The following is a 27,375-nucleotide window of genomic DNA, read 5'->3' on the forward strand; positions in this document are numbered from 1 at the left end:
CTAAATAAAGATCCACTAACTGTTACTGTTCAACAAAAAGCATTACAACAGATCTTTATGAACTGCCATCAAATATATATATTCAGGTTAAAACAGCAAGATAGATAAATATCGCATTTTAAGTGTGGTATAGTGTTTGGTTGTGAGGTTCATCTAGAGGTCAGCTTTGGGTGAGGGCCTGTTGTTCAGGCTTCAGTACCTCAGGCCTTTCAGCATCTAAAGGGGGGCTATAAGAAAGAAGGGAACAGATTTTATCTGGGTCTGTTGTGACACGAGAAGACATCTAAGACCAGGCTGGGCAAACTTTGAGCAACCTGATCTAGCTGTAGGTGTCCCTGTTCATAGCATGGGAATTGAACTAGATGACTTAAAGGACTCTATGATTGCATGATCTTCTGAGGCACAGGGGTGGTAGGCTATTAGTTTCCAGTGTACTCCTTCATACCCTTTTAAAAATGGGAGTGATGTTTTCCTTCTTTTCCTTCACTAGGGACTTCAACTGACAGCCATGACTTTTCAAATATGATGAAGAGTGTCTTGGCAACGACACGAGCCAGTGCCTTCAGCACCCTGGTATGCATGTCATTAGGCCCAGTAGACTTCTGTATGTTTAGGTTAATCGGGTGTTCTCAGCCCCAATCTTCACTTACAGAGGGAAGTGCTTTGCTACCTCAGTACCTCCCCTAAGATTCAGAGTCTTGAGAGTTGTAGGGAGACTGCCAGTAAAGACAGAATCAAAAAAGTTTTTTGAATATCTCAGCCTTCAGTGTGTCTGTTGTCACCGGTTTGCTCCTCTGGCTCCTTCTTTTCTGACCAATGTATCTGTAAAATCCCTTCTTATTATTCTTTGCATCCCTTGCCAAGTTCAGTTGCATCTGTGCCTTATCTTTCCCGATCCCATCTTTGACAACTCATCCCTGCCTCTTCTACCTTCTTATCCCTTATCACTTTGAACAGCAGGTCTTTGTTCAACCACACTGGCCTCCTTCCTCCCCTGCTTGATTTCTTACACATGGGGATGGAGAGCCCTTGCACTCTGTGAAAAGTGTTCTTAAAGAGCTGCCAGCTCTTTAAGTTAGCTCCTTTATCCCTAATGACAAAGTGGATCTCATTCACTAACTCTTTGAAGAACTGGAAATGTGCTCCTGTAAAATTCAAAGTCTTGACTTTACCCTTTGCCAGCCCCATATCTCTCAAGGTCATGAACTGCACACCAGGGCGTGATCACTGCAGCCCAGATTACTTCCAATTTTAACCTCTTTAATTATTCCTTCTGTTGGTGAGCGCTGGGTCCAGTAAAGCTTCTCCTCTTAATTTCTCAGCTTTTTTATATGATTTCAGGCTATCTTTGATACTGCAAAGTCAGCAATAAGTACAAACAAAGTAGCAATAAGGTTCCCTGTAGAAAGACTCCCTCGCTTCATCTGCTTTATCATCTGTATTTGTGTGCTGTAATATTTAAGATAACTATTTAGAACCTTATTTGTAGTCTTAATATACCAGAATCTTAGGAACTCTGTGACTAAGGCTATTACACTGTGTATATGTGTAGATAACATCAAAAAAGGAATCAGTATGGATTGCAGGATGTATTGCACCAAACCTCTTCCTCTTGTGAGTGCAAACAACAAATTGATGCTCTAGGTTAAAAAAATAAAATAATAATTTTTAAAAAAGCACATTATAAGATGAATCAGTGTTAAATTTGGTGTTCTGCTGGGAACTGAAGAGCCCAGAATTACTCTAGGAGTACAGTTTATTAAAGGCATACAGGTGGTGCTCTGCCATCTGTGCATATTGAAGTTAGAGCTGCGGTACTTGTCACTGTCAAGAGATCATTTCTGTCAATCAGATGGTTATTTAGTTGCAGAAAACACCACCTCACTGGGATCTTGGGGGATCCCACTGCAGTTCAGTCACCATTGCAGCTGAGACTTTTTTAGAGGAAGAACATCAACCAGAACCTCAAGGGAGGACTCCTCATGTCAGGGGTGGTGGTAAGAGTCTAAACACAGGTCCTCTAATTAATGCTCCTCTCCACAAAGTCAGCGCTGAAGAGAAAGAATAAAGAATTGAACTGCGTGCAGGAGAGCGGTGTGGCCAGCAAACACACGATAGTAAACCACCAATGCTTTTAACTTTGAAACAGTCAGGTTCTTGGATCGTGTGGTTTAGACAAGCATCACAGAATATGTTCATTTTCTATTTCTGTTCCAGACTTCTTGTACAATCCCAAGAAGCAGGCTGGTCATGGTTGGCTTAATTTCCACACATGCAAAATTAACTCAAAACATGGAAGAGGTTTTATAATAAAACTGTCTTGCAAGGGGAGACTGGGAAAGGATGACGTATGAGTATGATGGGAGAGTACAAGCATCAAGAGTTTGGTGATGGAGAGAAAAACTTTCCTCACATCATGCAGTCTTTTACTGTTTTGAGTCACCCTTTCTTCTCAACTAGCATTAAGGCCCAGCTGTATCCCACTCTGGGCAAGACAAGAGAGAGTCAGATAAAAGGGAAGAGAGACAAAGAACTGCCCGTATTAGTGACAGGCTTCAAACTTACATCATCGGAGACTTCTTGCAGCATCCTAGTGATACACACTGCAATCTAGCAGCTTACATCTGCTGTCTAACCCAAAGTGTTAGCTCATCGTACTGCCCCTCCTCAGTGCTCTCAGAAAAACTTCATGCTTTGCGATAGCAGCAAGCATTGTCTGGGTGGGGAAAACCATTAACTCAAGCTCCACACATGCCTCTTCATGCCAGCACTGTTATCCTTATGTCAGTGATCTGACATAAATAAATCCAGCCTCTTCACTGAAGAAAACTGTGAAGCTCTGTAATGGACTTGCCAATTAGTTGGTCAGAGCCTTGGGATGTACTCTGTGGCTTTTTTAATGAAACATTTGTCACAAGAAAGGCTTGAATTTTCCTGCTGCGTTGATGGCAAGCATTAAACATGGTAATAGCTAAGGGACAACCAGATGTTACTTTATGTAAGGAACAGTTGCTCTGAAACAAACCATGCGTTTAGAATAAGGTTTACCCATCATGTGTAGATTCTGAAATCAGATAATACTGTTGTATTCCCCAAATCTGATTAACTGGCCAAAAATCTTCAGCCAGTAGTTCCTACCTCAAACCATTCCTGTTGGCAGGATAAAGATCATGTCTTTGAAGAACTGCTAAATCTGATTTATGACTTTTGAGTGGTGGGAAATTCACAGAGAAAGGAAAAGTGCTTTGGTCTTCTTTTGTATAAGAAATTTTAAAAACATAGATTTACTGAGATTTAATGAGTCAGGACAGGAAAAAGACATACATGTAACAGCAACAAAGATTATACTGCCTGAACCTGTCAGACTGAGAGGTGAGAGGCAAAGGAAGGCATCAGATGGTCAACTTGGGGAATACTGAGGAATAGACTTCAGGCTCTGGTCTCAGTTTGGATGCTGAGGAGCAAGGAAAGAAGAAAAGTGCTTGGTTAGCAGTTGTAACTATGAAGTTTTTGCCAGGAAAAATGCTAGTAAGAAGCCAGTTATTCTCTGGGAGCAAACCAATTTCCACTCTCAGTAAATATACAAACAGCATAGTGGAACATGAAGCCTTAGAAACATTTGCCTTTCAGCCACTCACCTTCAGGCAGCCTTACAAAACTGCCTGCAAGATTGCTAACCCTGTTTCATATGCACTAGTGCCCTTCTGTGGCACATCAGCTTTGCTCAAGCTGCCAAGAAAGGCATTACCCTTGGATCCCAAGTGCAGTTTCACTTGCAGATATTGCACTTTAACATGCGTCTGCTTTGCTTATTCCCAACTACATGTATCATTGTTGCAGAAACTGGGACTCTCACTATCCCCCTTCACTGTGTGAAGAATGCAATATTACCAGTTCCATAGAGAACTCAAAAGCTGTTTAATGGTGAAGCAAAAAGCTTTTTGGCAGGGGAAATCATAGCTGAACAGGAATGCTCAAGGACTCTCTGCTTTTGAGGACTCACACAGTATGAACCAGCTCAGTGTATTTTATTGTAAGAAAATTACAAATTGTGCCATTTTTGTTCACACCTTTTGAAATGAAGCTGCAATTAGGAATGGTGTTTTTTCTGTTGTGAAATTCCATGACTTTTCAGTAATTAAAAATAATTTGGTCTGTGCCAACAAGCAAGGAGAAGGAGAAAGGCTGCATGCAATGAGAATAAATTTACTGCTTGGCTGTGATTCAGGTGAAATGAAATACATAAAAAATTTTCCAAATATAAATGCAATCAGAAAGAAAACAAAACCAAGATCTATTACATGTGGTGGTGACGCATACAATTTGTTCATTTTTTTATAGTGTAAATCTATGCCTTATATGTCTATTAACCTACAAACAATTTTAGATTGCTTTTTAGGTAAAAGTGTGCTTTACTTTTTAGCCTAGAAATTAGACAGCAATCAAAACTCTGTTTATGGGAAGGAGGAGAAATATGTGTGCACAAATGCACGTGCACATGTTCTGGAAATTACCACTCAGATCCAAATGGGACCTTTTACACAGTTAATGACATAACCGCTGCAATGTTTCCTAAAATAGTTTCCTGTGGAAAACTTATTCTGGTTAAAGGGAGCACCATACAAAGGTGCCAACAGACAGCAAAAATAATTTATGTACAACCTATGAGTTATACCTGTGTGCTACTGCACGACCATCCCTATCTCACAGTCTGGACTACTGCAGCCCATAATAAACACATACATTCCTAATTTTTTCCTAAGTGTGCACCATCACTTCTTTTTACCTGGAGAATACTGAGCACTTCTTCCCAAATCCTCCTAAGTAGCCAAGAGCTTCCAGAACACTTGGAAATGTTCTAGAAGCCAGTGCATGTAAGAATCATATCAGGATCATTGCCACAGCATAGTTCTGTTGTAGATATGACAAAAAGCCAGTGGAAATAGCTCACTTGAACACAAAGGTAAGCAGTCATAGCATCTTACTTGTTTTAATGCTTGGCTCAGTGCAGGAAGCCCAAGAGTGAGGTATGGCCTATTGCACTATTTGCCAAGGGCACCAAAGTTCCTGGCTGATCTTATTTACAGCTTTGGAAGGAAAGAAAAATGCAAAAAGGGAAAAATCAAGAAGGAAAAAAAAGCAAGGGGAGAAAGAACATTACAATAATTGCTCCAAAGGGTTCACTGGCACTTGAAAATCATCTAAAATTTCTGTTGTCTTCTGATGTATGAGCTCATAGGAACAGCTTTTTAATCTGTTTTAAGGGGCTGGACACATTTTCCAGAAGCAGTTTTAGGAAAATCCTAGAATCATTGAATAGCTTGAATTCGAAAGGAACTCAAGGATCATCAAGTTCCAACTGCCCTGCCACAGGCAGGACTGCCAGCTGCTGGATCAAGTACTGGATTAGATTGCTCAGGCCCCCATCCTACATGGCCCTAAAACCTTCAGGGTCAGGGCATCCACAGATTCTCTGGGAGCCTGTTCCAGCATCTCACCACACTATTCGTAAAGAACTTCCACCTGACATCTAATCTAAATCTCCCCTCCCTTCGTTTAAAATCATCCCCCCTTTTCCTATCACTATTTGCCTGTGTAAGCAGTTGATTTCCCTTATGTTTATAAAATCTCTCTAAATATTGGAAGGCTGCAGTGAGGTCTCCCCACATCCTTCTCTTTTCCAGGCTGAACAAGCCCAGTTCCTTCTACCTATCTTCACAGGAGAAGAATTCCAGCCGTTGGATTATCCTCTTGGCTCACCTCTGCACCCTCTCCAAAAGCTCGACATCTTTCCTATTCTGAGGGCCCAGATTGGATACAGTACTCTAGATGGGGCCTCATGAGGACAGAATAGGGGGGCACCATCACCTCCCATTCCCTGCTGGCCACCCCTTTTCTGATGGAGCCCAGGATACCATTGGCCTTTTGGGCTGCAAGTGCACACTGCTGGCTCATATTAAGTTTTTCATCTGCCAGGTCCCCTACGTCCTTCTCAGCAAGAGTACTCTCAAGGAGTCCTTCTCTCAACTTGTACATATATATGGGATTACTTTGACTGAAGTACAAAGCCCTGCACTTTGCTGTGTTGATGGGACAAGGAGTAATGGCCCAAAACTTGAACATAGAAAGTTCCATACAAACATGCAGAAGAACTTCTTTACGGTAAGGGTGATGGCGCACTGGAACAGATTTCTCGGAGAGGTTGTGGAGTCTCCTTCTGTGGAGACATTTAGGACTTGGCTGGATGCCGACCTGTGTGACCTATTCTAGGTTACATTGCTTTGCACTGAACTCTACAGTTGGTTTATGTGCACACTACTTACTGACACCTTTTAGTCCAAAACCATGTAAAACCAAGAAACACTTTATTCTTTCTCACCTGTTAGCAAGTATATCCAGTGTAGTTTTTAATTCCTAAATCAGTTATATGATATCTCAGGTTACTTAGTAACTTACAAATAACTATCATCATAGACATTTAGCACTGGTAACACTAAGGACTTAGTGCTAGTAGGAGACAGCAGAGTTCCCATTTGCTCATTTATGGCACTTAGATAACCAGTCAGCAGCTGGAGTCTAGTGCTACCTTTTTAAGTTTTATTGGAATTAATCATAGAATCATAAAAATGACTTGGGCTAGAAGGGACGATAAAGACCGTCTAACTCCAAGCCCCTACCATGGGCAGTGTACCACCCACCAGATCAGGCTATGCAGAAACCTGTTCAACCTGGCCTTGAGTACCTCCAGGGATGGGGCATCCACTGCTTCTCTGGGCAGCCTATGCCAGCACCTCACAGCGCTCTGAATGAATTTTTTTCTCCTAGTATCTAATTTAAATCTCCCCTATCTAATCTAAATTTCCCCTTATGCATGGAAGACAAGAAGCTTGCATGCTCCTATGTATTACCAAATAAGGTCGGAATAAGGGGTCTTATTATATAGAATCACTACAAGAATATGAAGTTAAAGGAGGCATAAACTACATGCTGAGCTGCAGGCCAATTCTCTATCTTCTTCAAGCTGGCAATGAGGACTCAGGGAGAAAAGTATTATGTTAAGATCAGACTGTCAGAATTGTTACCTCATTCGACCATCTGCCTTATTTCTCTGACAGACACTGCTTCCAGTGGCAGAAATAAAACACATCTGAAAATACATCAGCTTGACTCCTGCAGTTAAAGCCTGACAGATTAGAACTGTTTTCTACCATTACATACAAAAAAAAAAGATGGCAGCCGTGGCTATCTTCTCTGTTGTCTTCCTCAGGATGCTGACATGAAAAAAAAGAAAAAAGAAAAAAGAAAAAAGAAAAAAGAAAAAAGAAAAAAAAGGCAGTAAGTTCCACGTGTATTTCGTAGGAAGATAAACTTTTACTTTTGTCAAATCAGTAATAGACTTCAGAACTGAAGAATTTTCTGCTTAGTTTTCTTTGTCAGTGAAGTCAGAGAGAGAGAAGACAGAGTGGAAAAGAAAAATAGAAAGAAAAATCTGATTCGGGAATGGCCTATGCATTCCTTGAGATTACCCCCCCACCAGTCTGGCCCGAACTAGAGATTCTGCAAAAACAAAGTACTTAGTTCATGTCCCATTGTCAAAGGTAGGTCAGTGTAACCATTAGCATCCCTACTAATGTGACACAAATCTCGTGGAGTATGCAATAAACCCCATTCCATGAAACATATTCAGATCAAAATGCCTCCTTCTCCCCCTTCTTCCCTTACAGGCCATTCTTTTTTTTACTATTGCAATGGGTGCTGTTAGTATTTTGGGTTCGGGGCACAATTTGAAGTGATGCCTCTAGAAGAAATAGTTACAACACTGCTAGTATCTGTGAAGGCCACATAGCAGGATTCTCGGAAAGTTCTCATGCAGGATCTGCTTGTTTGATTTGATTATTGGAAGGAAGAGACAGAACTCCTCAAGTAATCATTTGAAATAACAAAGAGACAATAGTTTTCTGAATAAGTTGCCCACAAATGCTGTTAAAAAAAAAAATAATAATAAAAAATGGGGTGAATGAACATAAGCAGCAGGAAGACACTTCAATAGCATCAGAATTGAGATTTTATTGAGCTTGAAAAACAGGAGGATATTGGCATTATAAGAGGAACTAAGTTTTGCCATTTTGGATTTGTTAGAAAAATGCAAGCCTCAGCTCTCAAGAAGTAAGAGCTAGCAAGAACAGAGCTGCTTCTGGAGCCTTTATGCTGCTGATAGTGGTTTATAGGAAGAACAGATCTATTTCACAGCAGGCTTTTGTGAAGAATCAACAGAAGGTTCTCCTATGCACTACTTTGTGCTCTACAGGACTACAGCCATACATGTATCTTCCCTAGTCCCTCACACTACTGGATACAAACAAAGCATACATCATTAAACCTGTGAATAGTGTTCAATTTAGCTCTCCAAGAAGTTTCCCTATCTCAACCCGAAAAGCTAAATCCAGACTTATTCCTGTTTTATCCTGTGATTTTATTACAGCCATATGGAGAGCACACTTTACTTACCTCAGACAGAGTTCATGTAATTGATTAAGAAATGTAAGAGGGAACAGAAGGATTGAAAGAAAAGCTGCTCAAATTACAGTTTTTTGTAGAATTCCTCCCCTTCCTCAGAGAAGCAAATAAATGTTAAGAAGCCACTGGTAAAGCCGACTATTGCTGTAGAGATTTATAAAGGAACCTTTATATTGGAGTACACAAAGCATAAGTGACCATGCACCACCAGAACAGTCAAGCAGAAGTTAAGAGGACAGCAAGTCAAGAGAAAAGGAAGAGCCACAAAATGTAAGAATGAGCACAGGTAAAAGGAAGAACTAGCAAAGCTCCCTGGAGCGCTAACAGAACCAAGGCAACAGGACGGGTAAAAGCATAGGGCAAATGCAGAGCATCAGTGTTACTATTCCAACTGGCTCTAAGCTTGTTTATCAAAACAACATGAAGACTGGGAGGAGATCATACAGCACTGGCACTAATGAGGAATTAAGGAGACAAGATGAGGACGCAATAGCCAGCAGTCCTGGTCCAACTCACCACAAGAAATCCCAGTTTCTGCGAAAAAAAATGCAATACTCTGTTTAAAACAGAGCTCTTTCTCCTTCTGCATTTTGTGCTCTTAGAATGAGTTTTGCTGCTTTTATTTAGGCAATATAGTGGAAGAAAGAAACAGTTTCAATTAAATTATACAAGGAATATCAATGCAATGCATAGGAGTTTCTCAAATTCCAGTATCAGTAAATCTCAAGGTTTAAATCTCAAGAACTATCAAGTTTGCAAAGGAAAGTACTAAAATTCAGGAAGAAACAGTAGTGATTCACAACTAAGAAAACAAACATACAAGCAAACAGACAGAGAATAGGAAAATGGTCTCAGTCCAAGAGAGGAGGCATTTAGATTACATTCCATTTTGAACAAGTGTACGAGATAGACCTTTGTATAAGCAAGCGCATTGCAGGCTCAAAATATATATTTTATATAACACCTATTAATTGTTGCCATTCTGAACAGAAGCCAAGCAGGTTGCAATAGCTACATACTCAATGAGCTGGCATGATAAAATATAATTAAGGCTGAAGCATGATTTGCATAATTGAAAGCTTGCAAAGCAAGCTTGTCACAAACTTGTCACAAAGTATCCAGATGACTAATTGCATATTAAGCTATAGCTACCAGATGTCCTAAATATTCCTTCCAGAGATCTGATTGAAGTCACAAAAGCTAAGTCAAACTATTCCAAAGCCTGGAATAAAAGAATAACTAACAAAAACCCTAGTGTTGATGCTTTCTCTAATCTTATCTTATTGTGGTGTACATATACTTTATCTCACCAACAAAAGCAAGGCAGTTTTTGTTCCTTCTGTGACACAGAAGGCTTTGTACTGGAACAGGCTGCCCAGGGCAGCTGACAAGTCTCCTTCTCTGGAGACCCGCCTGGACACTTTCCTGGGCAACCTACTGCAGGGAACTGCTTTATTAGGGGTTTGGACTAGTTAGAATCACAGAATCATAGAATGGCTTGGGTTGGAAGGGACTTCAAAAATCACATAGTTCGAACTCACCTGTCATAGGAAGGGTTGCCAGCGACTCAGGCAGCCCAGGAACCCATCAAGCCTGGCTTTGAACTCCTCAATGGATGGGGCATCTACAGCTTCTCTGAACAGCCTTTGCCTATGCCTCACCACCCTCTGAGAATTTATTCCTAACATTTAACCTAATCCTCCCCCCTTTCAGCTTAAATCCATTCCCCTTTGTCCTGTCACTATCTAGGTGAGTAAAATGTTGCCCCCCCTCCTGCTTGTAAGCTTCTTTAAAGTACTGAAAGATCACAGTGAGGTCTTCCTGGAGTCTTCTCTTCCCCGAGCTAAACAATTCCAAATCCCACAACCTTTCATCGTAAGAGAGGTGCTCCAGCCCTTTGATCATCTATGTGGGTTTCCTCTGGATCCGCTCCATCAGCTCCGCATTTTTCTTTTGTATGAGACTACAGGCCTGGACACAGTACTTCAGATGGGGCCCCATGAGGGCAGAGTAGGGGGGGGACAATCACCTCCCTCTCCTTGCTGGCCACTCCTCTTTTGATGGGAAAAGTTTTGATGGTCAAAGACCTTGCACAAGTCTTGGTAGATCACATCACTTGCCCTTCCTCGGTCCACTGGTATCGTCACTCCATGACAGAAGGCCACCAGAATAATAAGGCATGATGTGCTGTTGCTGAAGTCATGCTGGCTGTCTTGGATCACCTCCTCATCTCACATGTGCCTTAGCATAGCTTCCAGGAGGATCTGCCCCTTGACCTTTCCAAGCACAGAGGTGTGGCTCACTGCACTGTAGTTCCCCAGGTCTTCCTTTCTCCCTTACATAAAAATGGGAGTGTTGATTCCCTTTTTCCAGTCACTGAGGACTTCACCTGACAACTGTAAGTTTTCAAACATGACAGAGGGGGACTCAGAAATCTCCTGCAGGACCCTGGGATGCATAACATCCAGCCCCACAGACTGGTACACATGCATTCTCGTGAAGTGGTCTTGGACTTGCTCTTATCTTACACTTGGAAAGATTTTGATGCTCTGAGCCCTCCTTGGAAGTTCAGGGACACAAGAAACTTGGGGAACCTGATTGACAGTGAAGACTGGGGCAAAGAATTCATTAAAGTACTCAGCCTTCTCCACAGCTGAGGAGGCTAGATTTCCCTTTTCATTTATCAGAGGGGGTGCACTCTTCTTTGAGTGTATCTTGTGACCAGTGTACGTAAATAAATCCTTCCTGTTATTTACAGCCTTTGCCAAGCTTAATACCATCCACACACTGGCTTTCCTGATCCCATCCCTGCACATCCTGACAGCATCCCTGGATTCCTTCCAGGCCATCCATTCCCATTTCCACTGCTTCAGCTTGTTCAGCCATGCTGGTTTCCTGCCTCCTCTGATTTCTTATGCTGGTGCTTGGAGAGCTCTTGTGCTCTCAGGAACATGAACAGAGCATGCTGCCAGCTTTGTTCCTTTCCTTTGTCCCTAAAGACAGTTTCCCAGGAGATCACTTCCAACAATTGACATTTGTAGATGCTTGCTGAATGTTTATGGAGACCCATAAACATTCCACTGATTGGAAAAGGGGAAGAATAACCCCATTTTCAAGAAAGTAAAAAAAAAAAAGGAAGATCCAGGGAACTACTGCCCAGTCAGTCTCATCTCTGTGCCTGGCAAGATCATGGAGCAGATCCTTCTGAAGGCTCTGCTAAGGCACTTGGAAAATAAAGATGAGGTGATTGGTGGTAACCAATACAGCTTCACCATGGACAAATCATGCCTGACAAACTTGGTGGCCTTTTATGATAGAGTTACAGCATCAGTGGGTAAAGGAAGAGCAACTGACGTCGTCTATCTGGACTTCTGCAAAGTGTTTGACGCTGTCCCGCATGACATCCTGCTTACCGAACTGGAGAAAAATAGATTTGATGGATGGACCACTTGCTGGGCAAGAAATTGGCTGGATGGTCACCCTCAGGGTGTTCAATGTCAAGTGGAGACCAGTCCTGAGTGGCTTTCCTCAGGGATTGGTGTTGGGATCTGTGTTATTTAACATCTTTGTAGGTGACATGGACAGTGGGATCGAGTGCACTGTCAGAAAGTTTGCAAACAACATCAAGCTGACTGGTACAGTTGACATGCTAGAAGGAAAGGATGCGATCTAGAGGGACATGGACAGACTTGAGAGGTGTGCCCATGCCAACCTCATGAAATTCAACAAGGCCAAGTGCAAGGTCCTGAACCTGGGTTGGGGCAATCCCAGGCACAGACACAGGTTGGGTAGAGAATGGCTTGAGAGTAGCCCTGAGGAGAAGGATTTGGGAACGTCAGTTGATGAAAGACACAACATGAGCCAGCAATGTGTACTTGCAGCCCAGAAGGCAAATTGTATCCTGGGTTGCATCAGAAGAAGTGTGACCAGCAGGTTGAGAGAGGTGATTCTATCCCTCTGCTCTCATGAGACCTCACCTAGACTGCAACCAGTTCTGGGGCCCCCATCACAAGGACATGGAGTTGTTGGAAGATTCTGAGGAGGGCCACAAAGATGATCGGAGGGCTGGAGCACCTCCCCTATGAGGACAGGCTGACAGAGCTGGGGTTCAGCCTGCAGATAAGAAGGCTCTAAGGAGACCTGATAGCTGCTTTCCAGTACCTGAAGGGGACCTATGGAAAGCTTGGGGAGGTGTGGGGGATGGAGAGGTTGGTTTGACCTCTTTGAATGCCAACTTTCTGGGAAAGGGAAAGAGGGAATAAACGTGATGTTTTGCAGCTAAGCATAAGATAAGCTCGCTGCTGTTATGAAGATTTGTTATGAAACTTGCTTGCTTTCTAGCCACTGGATTGTTAGTGGAAATGTACTGAATAGATGTTGGAATATAAAAAGCTTGCTTGGGAAAACAAAGCAGAATCTTTTGCACAAGAACTCTGTGTCATGTTGCTAGCCTGCAACAATGAGGGACTTTTTATAAGGGCATGTAGCAACAAGACGAGAGGAAATGGTTTTAACCTGGAAGAGGGTAGATTTAGACTAGATATTAGGAAGAAATCCTTTACTGCGATGGTGGTGAGACACTGGAACTGGTTGCCCAGTGAGGCTGTGGATGCCCCCTCTCTGGAGGTGCTTAAGCCCAGGCTGGATGGGGCTCTGAGCAACCTGGTCTAGAGGGAGGTGTCCCTGCCTATAGGAGGGAGTTGGAACTAGGTGATCTTAACAGTCTGTTCCAAATCAAACCATACCATGATTCTATGATTCTATGATTGAATAGTGGATGTGTGCACAGTGAAGTGGTGGACGGTGACTTTCAGCATTGGTGACAGTGATGTGAAAGGCAAGCCACATTCCAGACAGCCTTGCACAGCTGCCATGCCACAAAATAACGAGCGTCTCAATCAGCTCATCCACTCAAATTGGTGGATTATGACCATGGAACTGGTCCGAAAATTGGCTTCAGTGTGAGTAAAATGTAGCTCCCCCTCTTGCTTCAGTGTGTTGAAACCAGTGGTGGCAACACTGGAATGCAGATTCTTGTTCATTGCTGGTGAAAATGCATCCCAGAGATCCACTGCACAATGGTGAGCATGCAATTAAGCTGCATCAGCAGCACCAACTAGCTTGTTTCATTCCTCAGGAGAAGTCCAGTTGCCCAACACTTTGCAATAGAGCTAAACTCAGTCTATGCACTGTGAAAAATGTTCAACAACCATGCATCGACAGGTCTGGTGTAGTTTCCCAAACTGGGCCTCCCTCTATCCCCTACTGCAATCTTGGCTGCGAAGAAAACAGATTCATATGCTCTCAGGCAATCTGTTCTGGAAGACTAGAATGTGTGGAAAAAAAAAATAACCCAACCACTTCACAGTCATTCTGAGCATTATATTGTTTTCAAGACAGTGAACATAGCCTTTGAAATTCATAAGGCACATTGTCTGAGAGAGCACATGCAAACTACGTTGTTATGCTGGCATGAACTGGAACAAAAAGCCTCCTGTCTCTCTTATACAGTTTTTCCAATACACATTATGAGGGCGGGCAGACAGCCATGTACATTTAAGCTCCAGGTGAAGAGGCCACATTTGCCATCTTCCTCCAAAGGGTGGGCCTCCGTAAAGGACAGCATGTGATTCAACAGAAAGGGACTACAAAATTGGTCTGTGTGAATCAGCAGTATGCAGCTGGTTCAGATGGGTACCTCAAAACATGAGTCAAAGCAACGAGACAGCAAACCAGAGAGAGACCATCTTATTTTCTTAAATAAAATGCTACTTAAAAAAAATTAAAAACTTCAGTTTTACTAATAAAATATTACATTGACATTTTACATATCAATACATTCTAAAAATAACCATCCATTGGCTATTACGGTGTTTTTCATGGTTGGGACTCAGGTCATTTGAGCTCTCATTTTCATCCACCATCCGCAGCAATCAAAAAATCAATTTTTTTGGTAATCCTGAAAAGTGTAAATAAAATTGTTACCACAGTGAAGGGATATGATCAATCATCTTTTTCACACAGTACTCTGTGGAAGCAAATGTTGTTTCTGCATTAGAATTGGATAATATTTTTTTTTATTTCAGGATCTCCGCTGCCATAGTTCTTTCTGGGAGTCCTTCTACTTAACTAGGGGAAGATCTCTGATAGTTGACATCATTTATCCTCTAGATGAACCTTCCCAGGAATGCATACTCTGTATTTAGGTGTATATATGTATATTTTGTCATACAGATTGCAAGAATATCCTGCACGAGACTGATCAAACCAGAGAACAAAAAATGGCATGCTCGAGGAAGCGCCTGAGGAGTCATCGAAAGACCTGACATCATTCCCCCCCCCCTTCCAGTGCTCTTTGTTTAATGAAGACTTTGAAGGAAATCACCACATCAATATGACAAGAAACATCTTGGAAACAAGAGAAAGACAAGACTGACACCAGATAACAAATAAATTAACAGGTAAATAACAAATGTAAACCTTCTGATAAGATTGCGAACCTGGAGTACCCAGCCAGTGGGGGAATGGGAGGGGGGGAAGGCAAGGGGGAGAAAACAGGGTATAAAGATTGTCACCTTGTGTCCATAGCTGCGCTCCTGCTTGCGGGACACCCACCATTGCAATCGCGAGTAAGATCTTCTTTTATCAGAGATACTGTCCTGACAAAAATTATTTGGATGTTTCCAACAATTTGGGGGCTCATCCGGGATTATTATCGCCTCTCTGGGGGTTCTTCCACTGCCCCGGGCAGGATAGGTGCACCCCGCTGATTTCAGCAGTCCTGTCTGAGTGGTGAGGTGACTCCTTGGAACGGCCGATAAGAAACTGAGACTGTTACATAAAGGACGGGCTCTGTGAAAGCCAAGGGGCAGGTAGGCAGGTGTACTGACCCCTGGAGACCTGGTAACTTTGTGCGCGGACCAAGGTAAGGGAATTTAATACTTGCCTTGGGGGTTGGCATGAGAACACATCCCCTGCGCTACCCCTCCCACCGTGGCTTGTAAGAACAACTCGGAGTAAGAGAAAGAGCTGGGGGCCAGAGCCTCCCACTGTAACTGTGCGGGGTGTATTACTTGTGAATGGGGATGGGACACTGAAAGTAAGAATAGCCGTCATCTGCAGAGATCTCAGGAAACTCGATATCCCAGTGACAAGCACTGGAAGCCTGGGGAGGGGGTGAAACAGAAATTATGAACGTCATATTTCAGTAACGATGAAAGTCTGGAAAGTAGAAAGGGTTTGGGAAAAACACCGGCTGAGGAAAGCAAAGTTGAGCAAGGTGTAACAGGAATATCCTTACCTAGAAGAAGAGGTAAGGGGGAGCCTGGAAGGGCTCAGGAAGACTTCCACCCCCACTGGACTGAAAGCAGCTGGGGAAGCAGGGTAAAGAGGCTTATTTTCTGATATGGGTGCCTCTTACTCTGTGCTATATCAAGAATTATTACTCACAGATATTTTTGTAATATTTGTAGGAGCTACTGGCAAGAGAAGTTTACTTTTTGGGAGACCAATTAAAGAAAGGCTAGGAGAACAAGTAGGAATATATAAATTCTTGTACATGCCAGGTTCTCCAAATCCATTACTTGGGCACGACATATTAGAACAGTTGAATGCAGAGATTAAATTCAGCAGAGAAAAATGGAGCTAAATGTCAAGCAAGAGCAACTGACTGAAAATTTTAAGTCTGGCTATAACACAAACTTGAAAAAGCAATGTTGTACCCCCAGTAATTATGTAAATCCTAAATCAGGTATACACAGGATTGCAGGCATCAGGAATGCCTGGTAGAGCCAAAAATGCAGCCCAATAAAAGTTAAGTTAAAGACAGGAGCCAGCCCAACCAGGGTAAAGCAGTGCCTTTTGAGGATACAAGATTGTAGGAGGATAAAAGAAATAATAAATAACTTTTTGGAATTTGCATTATTAATTGGATAGAAACCCAAATACAACACCCCAATCTTGCAAATGAAAAATTGGATGGAAAGAGCTATAGTTTGGTACAAGATCTGAGGGCAATTAATAGAAATGTTGAATATATACAACCCATAATGTACATCTTTATTAACCAAGTTAAGGAATAACTAGGTGGAGTTTACCATTCTGGATTTGAAGTACATCTTTTTCTGCCTGGTTTTGCCAAAGAAAGTCTAAAATTATTTGCCTTTGAATAGGAAAACTCCAATATGGGGAGAAGGGAAAAAATAATAATTAAAAAAAATAAAATAAGAAAAATTCAGTTAACCTGGACAGTGATATCCAGAGTTGTGAGGACAGCCCAATGATTTTTGAGAACTGGTCAACTTGTGAGCCTGAGATTTGGGTTCCTCCATCTCACAGTGGAACTTTAGTACATGCATGCTACAGTACATGGAAGCTACAGTAACAAAGGAGGACTGTGTACAGTGGACTGTGAGTTTGCTGAATTTCTTGATTTAAATGGCTATCAAGTTTCTCAACAGAAAGCACAACTGATCAAAGAGAAGGAAGCAATTTGCTGAACACCCAGAACACCAACACAGAGCTACTTCCAAGCCAGCAGTGTGCAACTGCATGGAGACTGTCTATGCCAGTTGGTCAGACCTACAGGAGGAACTGTTGGGTGATGCTGAGGATTCATCAACAGAAGCAGTTTTGTGAAGGAAACTGTAAGGCAGGATATGCAGTAACTGCTACTGACAAGGTAATTGAAGCAAAACCATTACCAGTGGGGACTTCCACTCAGAAGGCTGAAATAACTGCCTTGACAAGAACCTTAAATATATGGACAGATGCTAAATATGCTTTTGGGATGGTACCAACTCATGGTATCATCTGGAAAGAGCGATGGTTGTTTACACACAAGGAAAACTAATTCAGCATGATGTAAGTCTATCAAAGAGCAGCATGCCTGTTATACATTGTAAAGAACATCAGAAGAGTGACACTGTACAGGAAGTTGGGAATATGATGGTGGATCAGGCAAAACAGGCAGCTGAAGGAGAAGAAGTTGGTGAACCGGTTTTAATTCCAGACAGTAAACTTTAAATATCTGAACCTTAGTCAGAACCTGTAAGTATTCTAGAGAGGATAGGAATCTAATGATTTAGAAGGGAAGAGAGCAAGCTGACAGATGGGTGCATACCCAGATGGACACACTGTTGTGCCATTAGCATTTTATAGAATTTGGTTCTAAGGGAACATAATAAAACATATGGGAGGAACAACACCAGAAAGTAACTATACAATCCTAGTACCAGGAACAGGGTACAAGTGGGGCTTGTTGGGAAAGGGAACCTTCCAGGGCAACAATCACAAATTGTTTTTTGTTTTTTTTTGTTTTTTTTTTGTTTTTTTTTGTTTTTTTTTTTTAAGAACTGCCAAGAAAAAGGAGGGTTCCGGTATATGCTAGTTCTAACCAATACCCTTTCAGGGTGACCAGAAGCATTTCCTTGCAGGACCAATAAAGCCAGAGAAATAACCAAGATATTGTTGCAGGAGATTATTCCAAGGTTTGGGTGTCCTGCAGTAACACCCTTCAACCAGGGGACTCACTTTATTGCAGAGATTGTCCAACAGGTCAGCAAGCATTGGGAATAAACTGGCAATTGCACATATCACACAGACCACAGGCAAGTGGTCAGGTGGAAAAGATGAACCATCTAGTTAAATCACAGGTTGTAAAACCAGGCCAGGAAGCTGGACCTTCCTGGCCACAGTTGTTGTGTTTGGCTCTCCTTAGTAGCAGAACGAAACCTAGAGTCAAAGAGGGGTGAAGTGCTTTCAAAATACTGTACAAAAGGCCTTATGTTGTACAAAAGAGGGGGTCTCTTCCCAGGTAGGGAACGAAATACTGAGCACTGAGGCATCTTGGAAAGAAGGGGGAGAAAACAGGGTATAAAGACTCATCTTGTGTCCATAGGCGCGCTCCTGCTTGCAGGACACCCACCACTGCAATCGTGAATGAAGTCTGCTTTTATCAGAGATACTGTCCTGACAAATTATTTGGATGTTTCCAACAGTACCCAGCAGAACTGTCTTTAGGAGGTAACAGTTAAGTCTGTGACTCATTCTTCAACCACATTTCTGTTAGTATCAACTGCAGAAATGAGGGCAGCAGCACTTCTGATAATAATGCACCTCTTGTCCTCTAATTTATTCATGTACTGCTTATTTATAATCTTGATAGAATAAACCATAGCTGCCTTCTAGAATGGATACAAAGTTCTCTACAGAAGGATCCAACAATTTTTACATGTCCTATAAGCAGGTGTTCTCTAATATAAATTAACAATGAATCATTCCCACAAACCTTAAGCAAACACCCACACTACAGAAGTGCCTAACTTTAGATATTAAAAGGCTGTTTTGTTGTTTTTTTTTTCCAAGCCAATGTAGAATAGCTCAGGAAACCTGCCTAATCTCAGATCTGTACTATCTTAGGAAAGATGACTGCTGTATCTTCTGTATTCTCAATTTTATGAGCTTACAGCTCTGTAGAAATGTAAATTAACAGGACTAGAAGTTTGTTCCTGAGGAAGAAGTGCTCCATTTGATTTGATTGTTTTCCAGAGTGGAAAAGATGGACAATCAGTAGACATCAGCATCTCCACTCACCTCACTGATTAGAAATAAGTGGCAGAAATAGCCAGCAATTATGTATGTTTAATCCTTTTTTTTTTTTTTTTTTTTAAAACAGGCACTCATCCAGGTACTGCTAGTTTTCCCTTGGCAATAGAGAGTTTTTTTTTTTTTGAAAAGTACAGCTGCCGCACATTTAATTTTGGTGAGCATTCCCCATGGTTACAATGTTTTCTTCTTGTGAAAATGCAGCACTTCATGGGGATGGCATAAATATACTCTTAGCAGCCAGTCTCTGATACCAAGATTTTATAAGAGGTCACCTACTGCTTCCCAATTTAAGATCTCAGTTTCTGCAGTGCTACCTCAATGGGTCTGAGATAGATGCTGTGCAAGACATAAGCACAGACAAGTCTGAGAATTTCAAGGGATTACTTACTTTGAAATGACTTTTGTACATTTCTACCTTTAACAGCAATAAGAAGATGCTGTACTTCTAATTCTTTTCATAAAAAAAGACTGGTTCTTCCAATATTCACTTCAACTTCATTTTAACTTCAGAAGATTGTGCCACATAAGGATGTCAGATGAAGTCCAGGATAGCAGATCTGTTAGCTTGAATACTGGCTCTCTCTTTCTATGCTGGTTGGGACTATTATGATCTACACTTTTGACACATTCAGGTTCTGTCAGCAACACAACATAATTTTCTGATGTGCTTCAATAAGCACTTGAAGCAAATGATACTACTTTTCATGCTGACAATAAGATATCTCAAAAAGTAATGCTGAATTCCTAAATGCCTTATTTATATCCAAACTCTGAAGTCCTAGCCTTGTCCAAAGTCTGAGGCAGAAATCTGATTTCCCCTTGCTGAAGATCAGACTTTTGTGATGTTAAAGCAAGTTCTGATACAGCTTTGGAAACTGCTCACTGGCAAATGCAAGATTTCAAGATTTTTTTTGCAAGACTGCAAAACTCAGAAGCTTTCTTCCTCTTTCCTGTTCTTTAGCTAACTGTATATTCTAGGGACAAACCTGTATATTCTAGGGACAATGGTGTCTCCAACAATGGTGAGCTTCAACTAATCACCTTTAGTTAATTACCTATGGTACTTGACAAATTCCCACATGCCAGCCGACCTATGGTACTCAGGTAAGCAAAGAGCATGCAAATAGTTAACAGATTAAAGATTCTAATTTCAAAAAGAAATTAACTCAAACTAATGCATTTTATTTGTAATTTGACATAATCTAAAACACAATGGGTCAAAGTGCTTAAACAGTAAGATGAACTTAAATAATTTAGTTATCCATCTGAGCTCATGAGGAAATGCATTTTCATGGAAGCATCTCCATTCCAGCAAGGTATCACACTCTTGTATTGAAACAGCCTCATCCTGGTAAAAACAAAACTGGTATTAACCTACTATCTATTAACCTAACCTAATTGCTACTATCTAGCAAATTCCTGCTGCCAAGATAACAAACTCCAAGCTCAAGAATTAATGTTTGTCTCTCTGCTAGAAGGGCTGACAAGTTTAGTGTCAGATACAGCTATTGAGTCCACAAACCTTTTCTTGCTAAGAGGGTATGAAGTACTTGCTACTGCTTGAGGAAAACTGGAGGTTCCATATGGAAGTAAAGTGTTAAGGGACAGGCTTGCTTCTTAAAAGGATCACTGTAATGTACTGAGATCTTCCTTACCCAGCGTAGTCTTAATTTGTTTGCTTAGTCCAAAAGAGATAGCAGAAATCCCTCTAAATATGATATACGTTCTCTATCACATAAAAGAAATACCATATTTCTTTGTTATTTCTCCTTTCTTTTTTTAAGCAATACTAAGTTGATTAACTCACTGAGAATTTTCTTGTTTGCTTGAGAAACAAGAAGAAAGTCTGATAGCCTCTCATTTATTAGATAATACCACACTCCATTAAAAGATTAATGGTATTAGAGATTTCTTCTAATTAACAGATCACTAAGCATAATAAAAGAGCCTTTTGGTTCCAATTCTGTTAGATCATAGAATTAAGCCATTCTCACCTTCAAGCGCTTATCCTAAAACACAAATCCTAAAGGGCTCCAGACTGGTGCCCAGGGTTATTATCCATTCAGAGAATTTTTATGTTCTGAAATACTGAAGTACAGTTTTTTCTCTGAGTTCCCATTTTAAACAGGTGAAACATTAAGAGTTTACCTTGATCTACTCCCTCTCCTCGTTTCCTTTTCAAATTCAAAAGTGTGTGTTGTTGCTCCTTTACAGCTTCTGCAGCACAGTTGGGTCTGGGTAGCAGATATCCTGGAGTGGGTCCTGGTCGATTACTGAAATACTTCTGTTTCAATGCCTTGATAGTAACAGCAGAAAAAAAAGTATAAGCATCAGAACTTCACATATAAAGAGTCTGTAATTAAATAAATAGCATTTAATTGCTATTTCAGAAACTACTGAAGCATCTTTGTACTGAAAGATAGCAAGATTTAACAATCTCAGTGACTACCACGGTACTTTGTTAGCTAAGAGATAACTGCAAGCTCACTTCTAACTAGAATTCAAACATTCTAACAAAACTCTAGATGACAATGCAGGATATCAGTGAGTTTCTAGCTCTGAAGAACTTACATTCTGAATAAAGAGAACATGAGTAAAGATGGAAGTTAGAAAAAGAGAGATTAAAATAATGTGACCAAAGTTCTGATCAGCTTTGGGACGTGAACACCATTGTTTTTGCTAGCTTTTAAGACAGGTCTTCCTATTAATTAACTGTGCTGCTTCTACAGTGTAAACTGCAAGACGACGTAGTTTGAATGAGAGAAGACGACAAACACATGTAAGCAAGATTAACTTGATGTAGTAGAATTACCCTATTTTAAATTTTAGCGGTTCCACAGCTTCCATTTACTATGCTTTATGGCTTTACTTACATAGTCTGTTAGCTCTTCAGTACTTTTGCTTACGCCAGTTACAAAGTATTCAGTGCCATGTATAAATCAAGACAATATGGTATGCAAAAATTGCTGCCTGCCTTACACTGTGGTGATGTCATTAAAAACATAAGACTAGAAAAATCATATAAATTCAAGTCGCCATCTTACAATATGCCTGGAAAATGACTTCATACATATGAATTAATATAGAAATGTCTCAAGCATGCTGCAACTAATTACTTGGGAACTTACATTTTTAGAGATGGTGACTGAAAAAAAAGAAATCCTTCAATATGCTCTCAAAAAGTTCTTTAGTACAAAGGTATCTAACACGCACTGGGATTTGCCTTGTCCAACAAACCATGAGGGAGTCCCAGCCTTACAGTCGGAGTATGCATGCTACCCGGTAACTGTCAGGTGATAAATATTTGAATTAATTGCTGTGCCTAGCCAACAACAGTAATCCTATTTTCAACTAGAATGGAACATTTTGCAAGATTTTAATTCAAAGTCTTTTATTTCTACCCAATAAATAGTAGTGAAACTGAGATCAATTTTACTCAAGCAAGATGGAAACTGAAATTCAGATCAAGACAATGGCTTAAACTGACAGATGGTCATTTTAAAAGGAACCAAAAACATTGAAATGAAATCGGAATCCGGATGAATTAAGGATGAAAATATTTTAAAAGCAGGGAATAAAACATATTATGTTACGATTTACTTAAAAGCTTATGTAACTGAGTTTTGAATGGTGACTATGATTGTCTGGCTCATACACTTTTTAGTTGTCTACCTTGACTACATAGTTGGGAATGGTGATTATCACAAAGCGTTATTTCAAAGTTCTCTGTATAAAACATGGGAAACATGCTTACAGTATTTCACAGACAGAGCTATATAACATTCCATTTCAGACCTGGCTTCTTAGCTTCAGAATGCATTTATCTGATGTTTTGACCATGTTAATGAAGATTAGAACATAAACAAGTGTACTATACCTGAGAGGCTGTAACTCTAGAACAAGGATTAAATGTAAATAATCCTTGTAGAAGACAAAGTAAATCATCACCAGCTGCACTGAAGATATGCTGAAGAGACATTCCAGGAAAAGACTTAAACGTGACGTAATCTGGAAGATTTGTCATTCCCTGCAAAGACACAAAAATGGGATGTCTATTTCTCAAGATTGAAAGACTTCAGCTTTTCACAAAAATGAAACTTCATATAGCTGTATCCACAGCAGAAGCTAACTGTTCTTCAAGAAACCCTGTTAATATCTGGTCATTGAGCGTAGGAATAACAGGTCATAAAAATTACTCTAAAAAAAGAATTGACACAGCATCCATTACCAAGTAATCTTTCACCCTCTTGCTTCAGTAGTGAGTAGTACAACAGGAAACAAAATTAACAAAGGAAGCATGGGGGAACTTCACAGTGAGCGCAGACGAAGTAAAACTAGCAGATGGTAGAAAAGACAAGATATGCAGAGGAGCCAATGTGCATTTCCTCCTGGTAATATACTGCCCTCTTCAAAGTTCGTCGTTCATCATTAGCATTTTAGCTACTTTTTGAAAGGCATGTTTTATTTATGGGCTACAGGGAAGGAAGGAAAAAACAGTTAAATAAAAGAGGAATAGCATTTTCCCCCCCCTTAGGTACAAAAAAAAAAAAAAAAAAAAAAAAAAAATCAAAAGAAACCCCAACCAACCAACCCCTTGAATTCAAATTTCACCATAAAACTAAACCAGTTACAGACTATTACCTAGATGTTGGTAAGTATTTTAAACCTTTAAATCAACATATTTGTAAATCTGTTCAGTAAGTTTATTCAAGTTAAATAAAACACTAACACTGTAGTAAAAAACATGTGCAATCAGTTACAACTTTGTAAAGGTTTCAATATTTGAAAATCATAGGTTTGGAAATAAATTTGGGAATGCATTATCTCTGCTGTGCTAATGCATTTCCTGTCCTCTCCTTTTCTCACCGCCTAAGAAAGAAAATATCACTACAAAAATCCCCCTCTACTTGGCTCTCGTGAGGCCCCATCTGGAGCACTGCATCCAAGCCTGGGGCCTCCAGTACAGGAAGGACGTGGAGCTCTTGGAGAAGGTCCAGAGGAGGATCACTAAGATGATCAGAGGGTTGGAGCTTATACTGAAAAAAAGCCCTGAGATGACTGCCAACACCTAGCTATCCAGATTGAGCACAGCTAGACAGGTTATCATTCATGTTTTAGACATAGCTTGTGTGGCAGATGAAGGCTTAGGGATACAGTGTCACTGAAAGCCAGTGCCAATCAAAAAAAAAAAGAGGGTCCACTGGGGGGACAGACACTGATTTCTGTATATTGTCACAGAGTTACTCTGAGAAACCATTTCGCCTCAGAACTGTTATTCTGTCTTTTAATGGATCCCAAATCAAAAACCTGGACAGCCCAATTTAAGGTTCTATAAATTGTTCCCAACATTGAAAGCAATTAAAGCCTTCTGGGTTAAAACATCAATATATCAAGAACATTAAGCAATCAATATTCATTTCGTATCAATAGTCATAGTAAACCAATGGTCCAGGAAAGGAAACTGAGACATCTCTTAACTGCTGTGTGATGATAAGAACACTGTTGTAATGATTAAAGATTTGCTGAGATAGAAATCTCAGCTGCTTTTTCTCTTCCTTTGTGAGAGGCAGCTGCATTTTGAGAACTTAATCAAATATTCTGATAAATTCTTTAAATTAATTTCCAAAGCAAAAGTAGAGATTACATCAAGTAAAATTAAAGTCAGAGTGTTAAACAGTAAGACTCACAGGCCACTGTTCTTCTGTTGGAGTGCCGAGTGTTTCAAAAATCCTTGTCAGCTGGTCAAGATCAGAGTCTCCTGGCAAGAAGGGAACCTGGAGAAAGGCAGCAGCTCTTTTAACTAAATTGTAGACTTAATTACTACTTAAGAAAGTAACTTAGAGTGGCTCCTCATAATTGCATTACATATTCAAAGTGAAACATCTTTGTATACCATGTGCCTACAACAAGGTACACTGAACATTTAAAGCTATCTAGTGACACCCATATAGATTTTGAACGTTTCTTGTAACCCAGGTTTAGTATCACTGACTTGACAGAACAGAACTAAACATAACATTAAAACCACTACAGTATTAACGTAGAATTATTGAGCTTTTATTGAGCTAGGTTGTTTTACACCTGAGCTGTAAATTTACAGTCTGTTGATCACAATAATCTTTCCAGCACCAACAACCCCAAGATAGGTGACATTACATGACATGATATATAAACATTAATGTGGATTGCAACCGCATTACAAAAGCAAGAATTAAGAACAGTAGAATGAAAGAGCATCAAGAGAAATCCTACTGACTCATATCCATAAAGAATTCAACTGCCTAACAAACATCAGATGTCAACTGAGCTAGGCAGAAGACAAAAAAGGGCATGTCTGTCCAGTTTGAGTTGTCATTCATGTAACAGGCACACAGTGAAAGAAAAAAAAGGGACTTTGTGAAAAACAGTAAAGTTAGACGCACTATTTTAATCATAAGGACAGAAAGAGCATAATGAACACCCTTGTAAGGGAGAGCACTAAATTTTGGTGCCCTGGAAGCCCATTGAAGATCTTTGAAGAGCTTTTGTAAAGCTCCCAGAAATTTCACTGTCCCTCAATCCAGTACGTCCAGGAAGAAGAAGAGACAGATACATTTAAAACTATCATAGTGATAAAACCTTGCCATAAAAATTATCTGCTTTGTAAGAAAAAGAAATAATTTAGTAGAATTAGATCATATCTTTGCTTTCTAACTTTTCAGGAATGTACACAACTTCAGAAGGTCTAATCCGCACACATCCAACCTGCAGCCCACACACAGCTTGGCCCAGCCTGTCCTGCAGCTGTTCCCTGTCCTGCACCATCACAGCAGTAGCTCTGCCCTCCCAAGCAGCCCAGTCCAGCCTCCAGCATGCAACCACTGCCCACAACAACCAAACAGTAGTGTGCAACTGGCACTGCCTTGGATGAAATCAGGGCATGATGTAGATGCAGTGCAGTTAAGGCTCAAGTTAACTCAAGTTAAGGTAAACAATTGTATGTATTGAGATACATTGCTTAAACACAGTCCTGTGAAGAGCAAAAAAATAAAAAAAGGCAGCTGTGCTTTCCATTTTGATTAAGCAATTTGAGAATAGGTTTCAAGGCTGCAGGAAAAATCACCAATTCTTTGGTATTTGAATTAAAGTGTGATCACATCTCTCTGATGGACCTCTATAAGCCCTATTTTACCAAAGAGGATTATCTTCACAAATCTTCACAATCACACCTCATTAACATGTCATTACTTTTTGGCAGTACACATTTGTGAACAACTGTTTTCAAGGATGAGGCACGGAAAGAGTAAAATTTCATAAAAGTTTCTGATGAACACCTTGGCAACTCACTAAGAACTGCAACTGTTCCTATCAAACTAGGCTAATGCACAAAAGCAAAGTTAAATGTTTCACAAAGTCTATGTTATTGCTGCTCTTTTTAGATCTTAATAAGAAACACTACAGAATAAAATAAGTTTTGTTACTTATGTGCATTAACAATATATTTTACAGGGGTTGCTCCAAAAATAATGCCTCCTATTTTGTTATGTTGGCCCACGCTGTCAGAGTTGGTGGTATGATAGTAGAGGTAGAACCTTCCCACCAGTATCCCATCCCATGTTGTTGCCATGTGACAGATGGCAGCAGAGGGGCACTCTGACAGAATGGCATCTGACATGGAAGTGCAGATGAAGCAAGAGGTGTCTTACTGAACTATTCCACATGGAAAAAAATGGCATGCACTGACATCCATCAACACTTGCTGAACATTTATGGAGACCAAACAGCAGATAGGAGCACAGTGAGGAGGTGGATGGTGCACATCAGCAATGATGTCATCACAGCAACTGTGGAACAGTGATCACCTCCACAAGTACAGATTTTTATAAGCATGGCATGCAGACTTCTGTTCAACACTGGGAAAAAAAACACAGCTAATAGTGGTGACTACATTGAAAAACACTGTTTTGTAGCTGAGAATTTGCTCTATCAAATAATTATTGTGCTATTTGTATTTGTTGTTGTTTCCATGGAAATAAATAGGAGTCATCATTTCTGTAGCATTTCACCATATGCACAGTCCAAGATTATTCCTGTTCACTCAACATGGCCCAAGCAAGCCAGAAGGTTGGACACCTGTGGCCTCATCTATGTTTATGCATGCACTACTGATGCTTCTTAAGCAACCACTCTATATTTCCATTCTGAACTTGTATTGTCACACCTATATGTATGATAAATCAGACAAGGCAAATGATATATTCCCAAGTGTTT

The 27,375-nt window shown here is 40.5% G+C and overlaps 1 protein-coding gene across 8 annotated transcripts in view; it reads right to left on the reverse strand.

The window, feature by feature from the left end:
- The window catches only part of CDK7 (cyclin dependent kinase 7), a 41,587-nt gene that overhangs the window by 3,095 nt on the left and 11,117 nt on the right, over window positions 1-27,375 (reverse strand). For 2 of the 8 annotated variants that reach the window (XM_090131753.1, XM_090131756.1), the window contains 4 exons: window positions 24,813-24,899; window positions 23,003-23,152; window positions 21,274-21,421; window positions 8-3,454 (listed from right to left, as the gene is read on the reverse strand). In XM_090131753.1, the coding sequence (XP_089987879.1) occupies window positions 3,393-3,454; window positions 21,274-21,421; window positions 23,003-23,152; window positions 24,813-24,899 (447 nt within the window). In that variant the 3' untranslated portion in view covers window positions 8-3,392. The other 6 variants (XR_016461897.1, XM_090131755.1, XM_031610174.2 and 3 more) reach the window with 6 other exon arrangements.

The sequence above is a fragment of the Phasianus colchicus genome, chromosome Z, assembly GCF_987193195.1.
Source record: "Phasianus colchicus chromosome Z, bPhaCol1.hap1.1, whole genome shotgun sequence".
NCBI classification, from domain to species: domain Eukaryota; kingdom Metazoa; phylum Chordata; class Aves; order Galliformes; family Phasianidae; genus Phasianus; species Phasianus colchicus.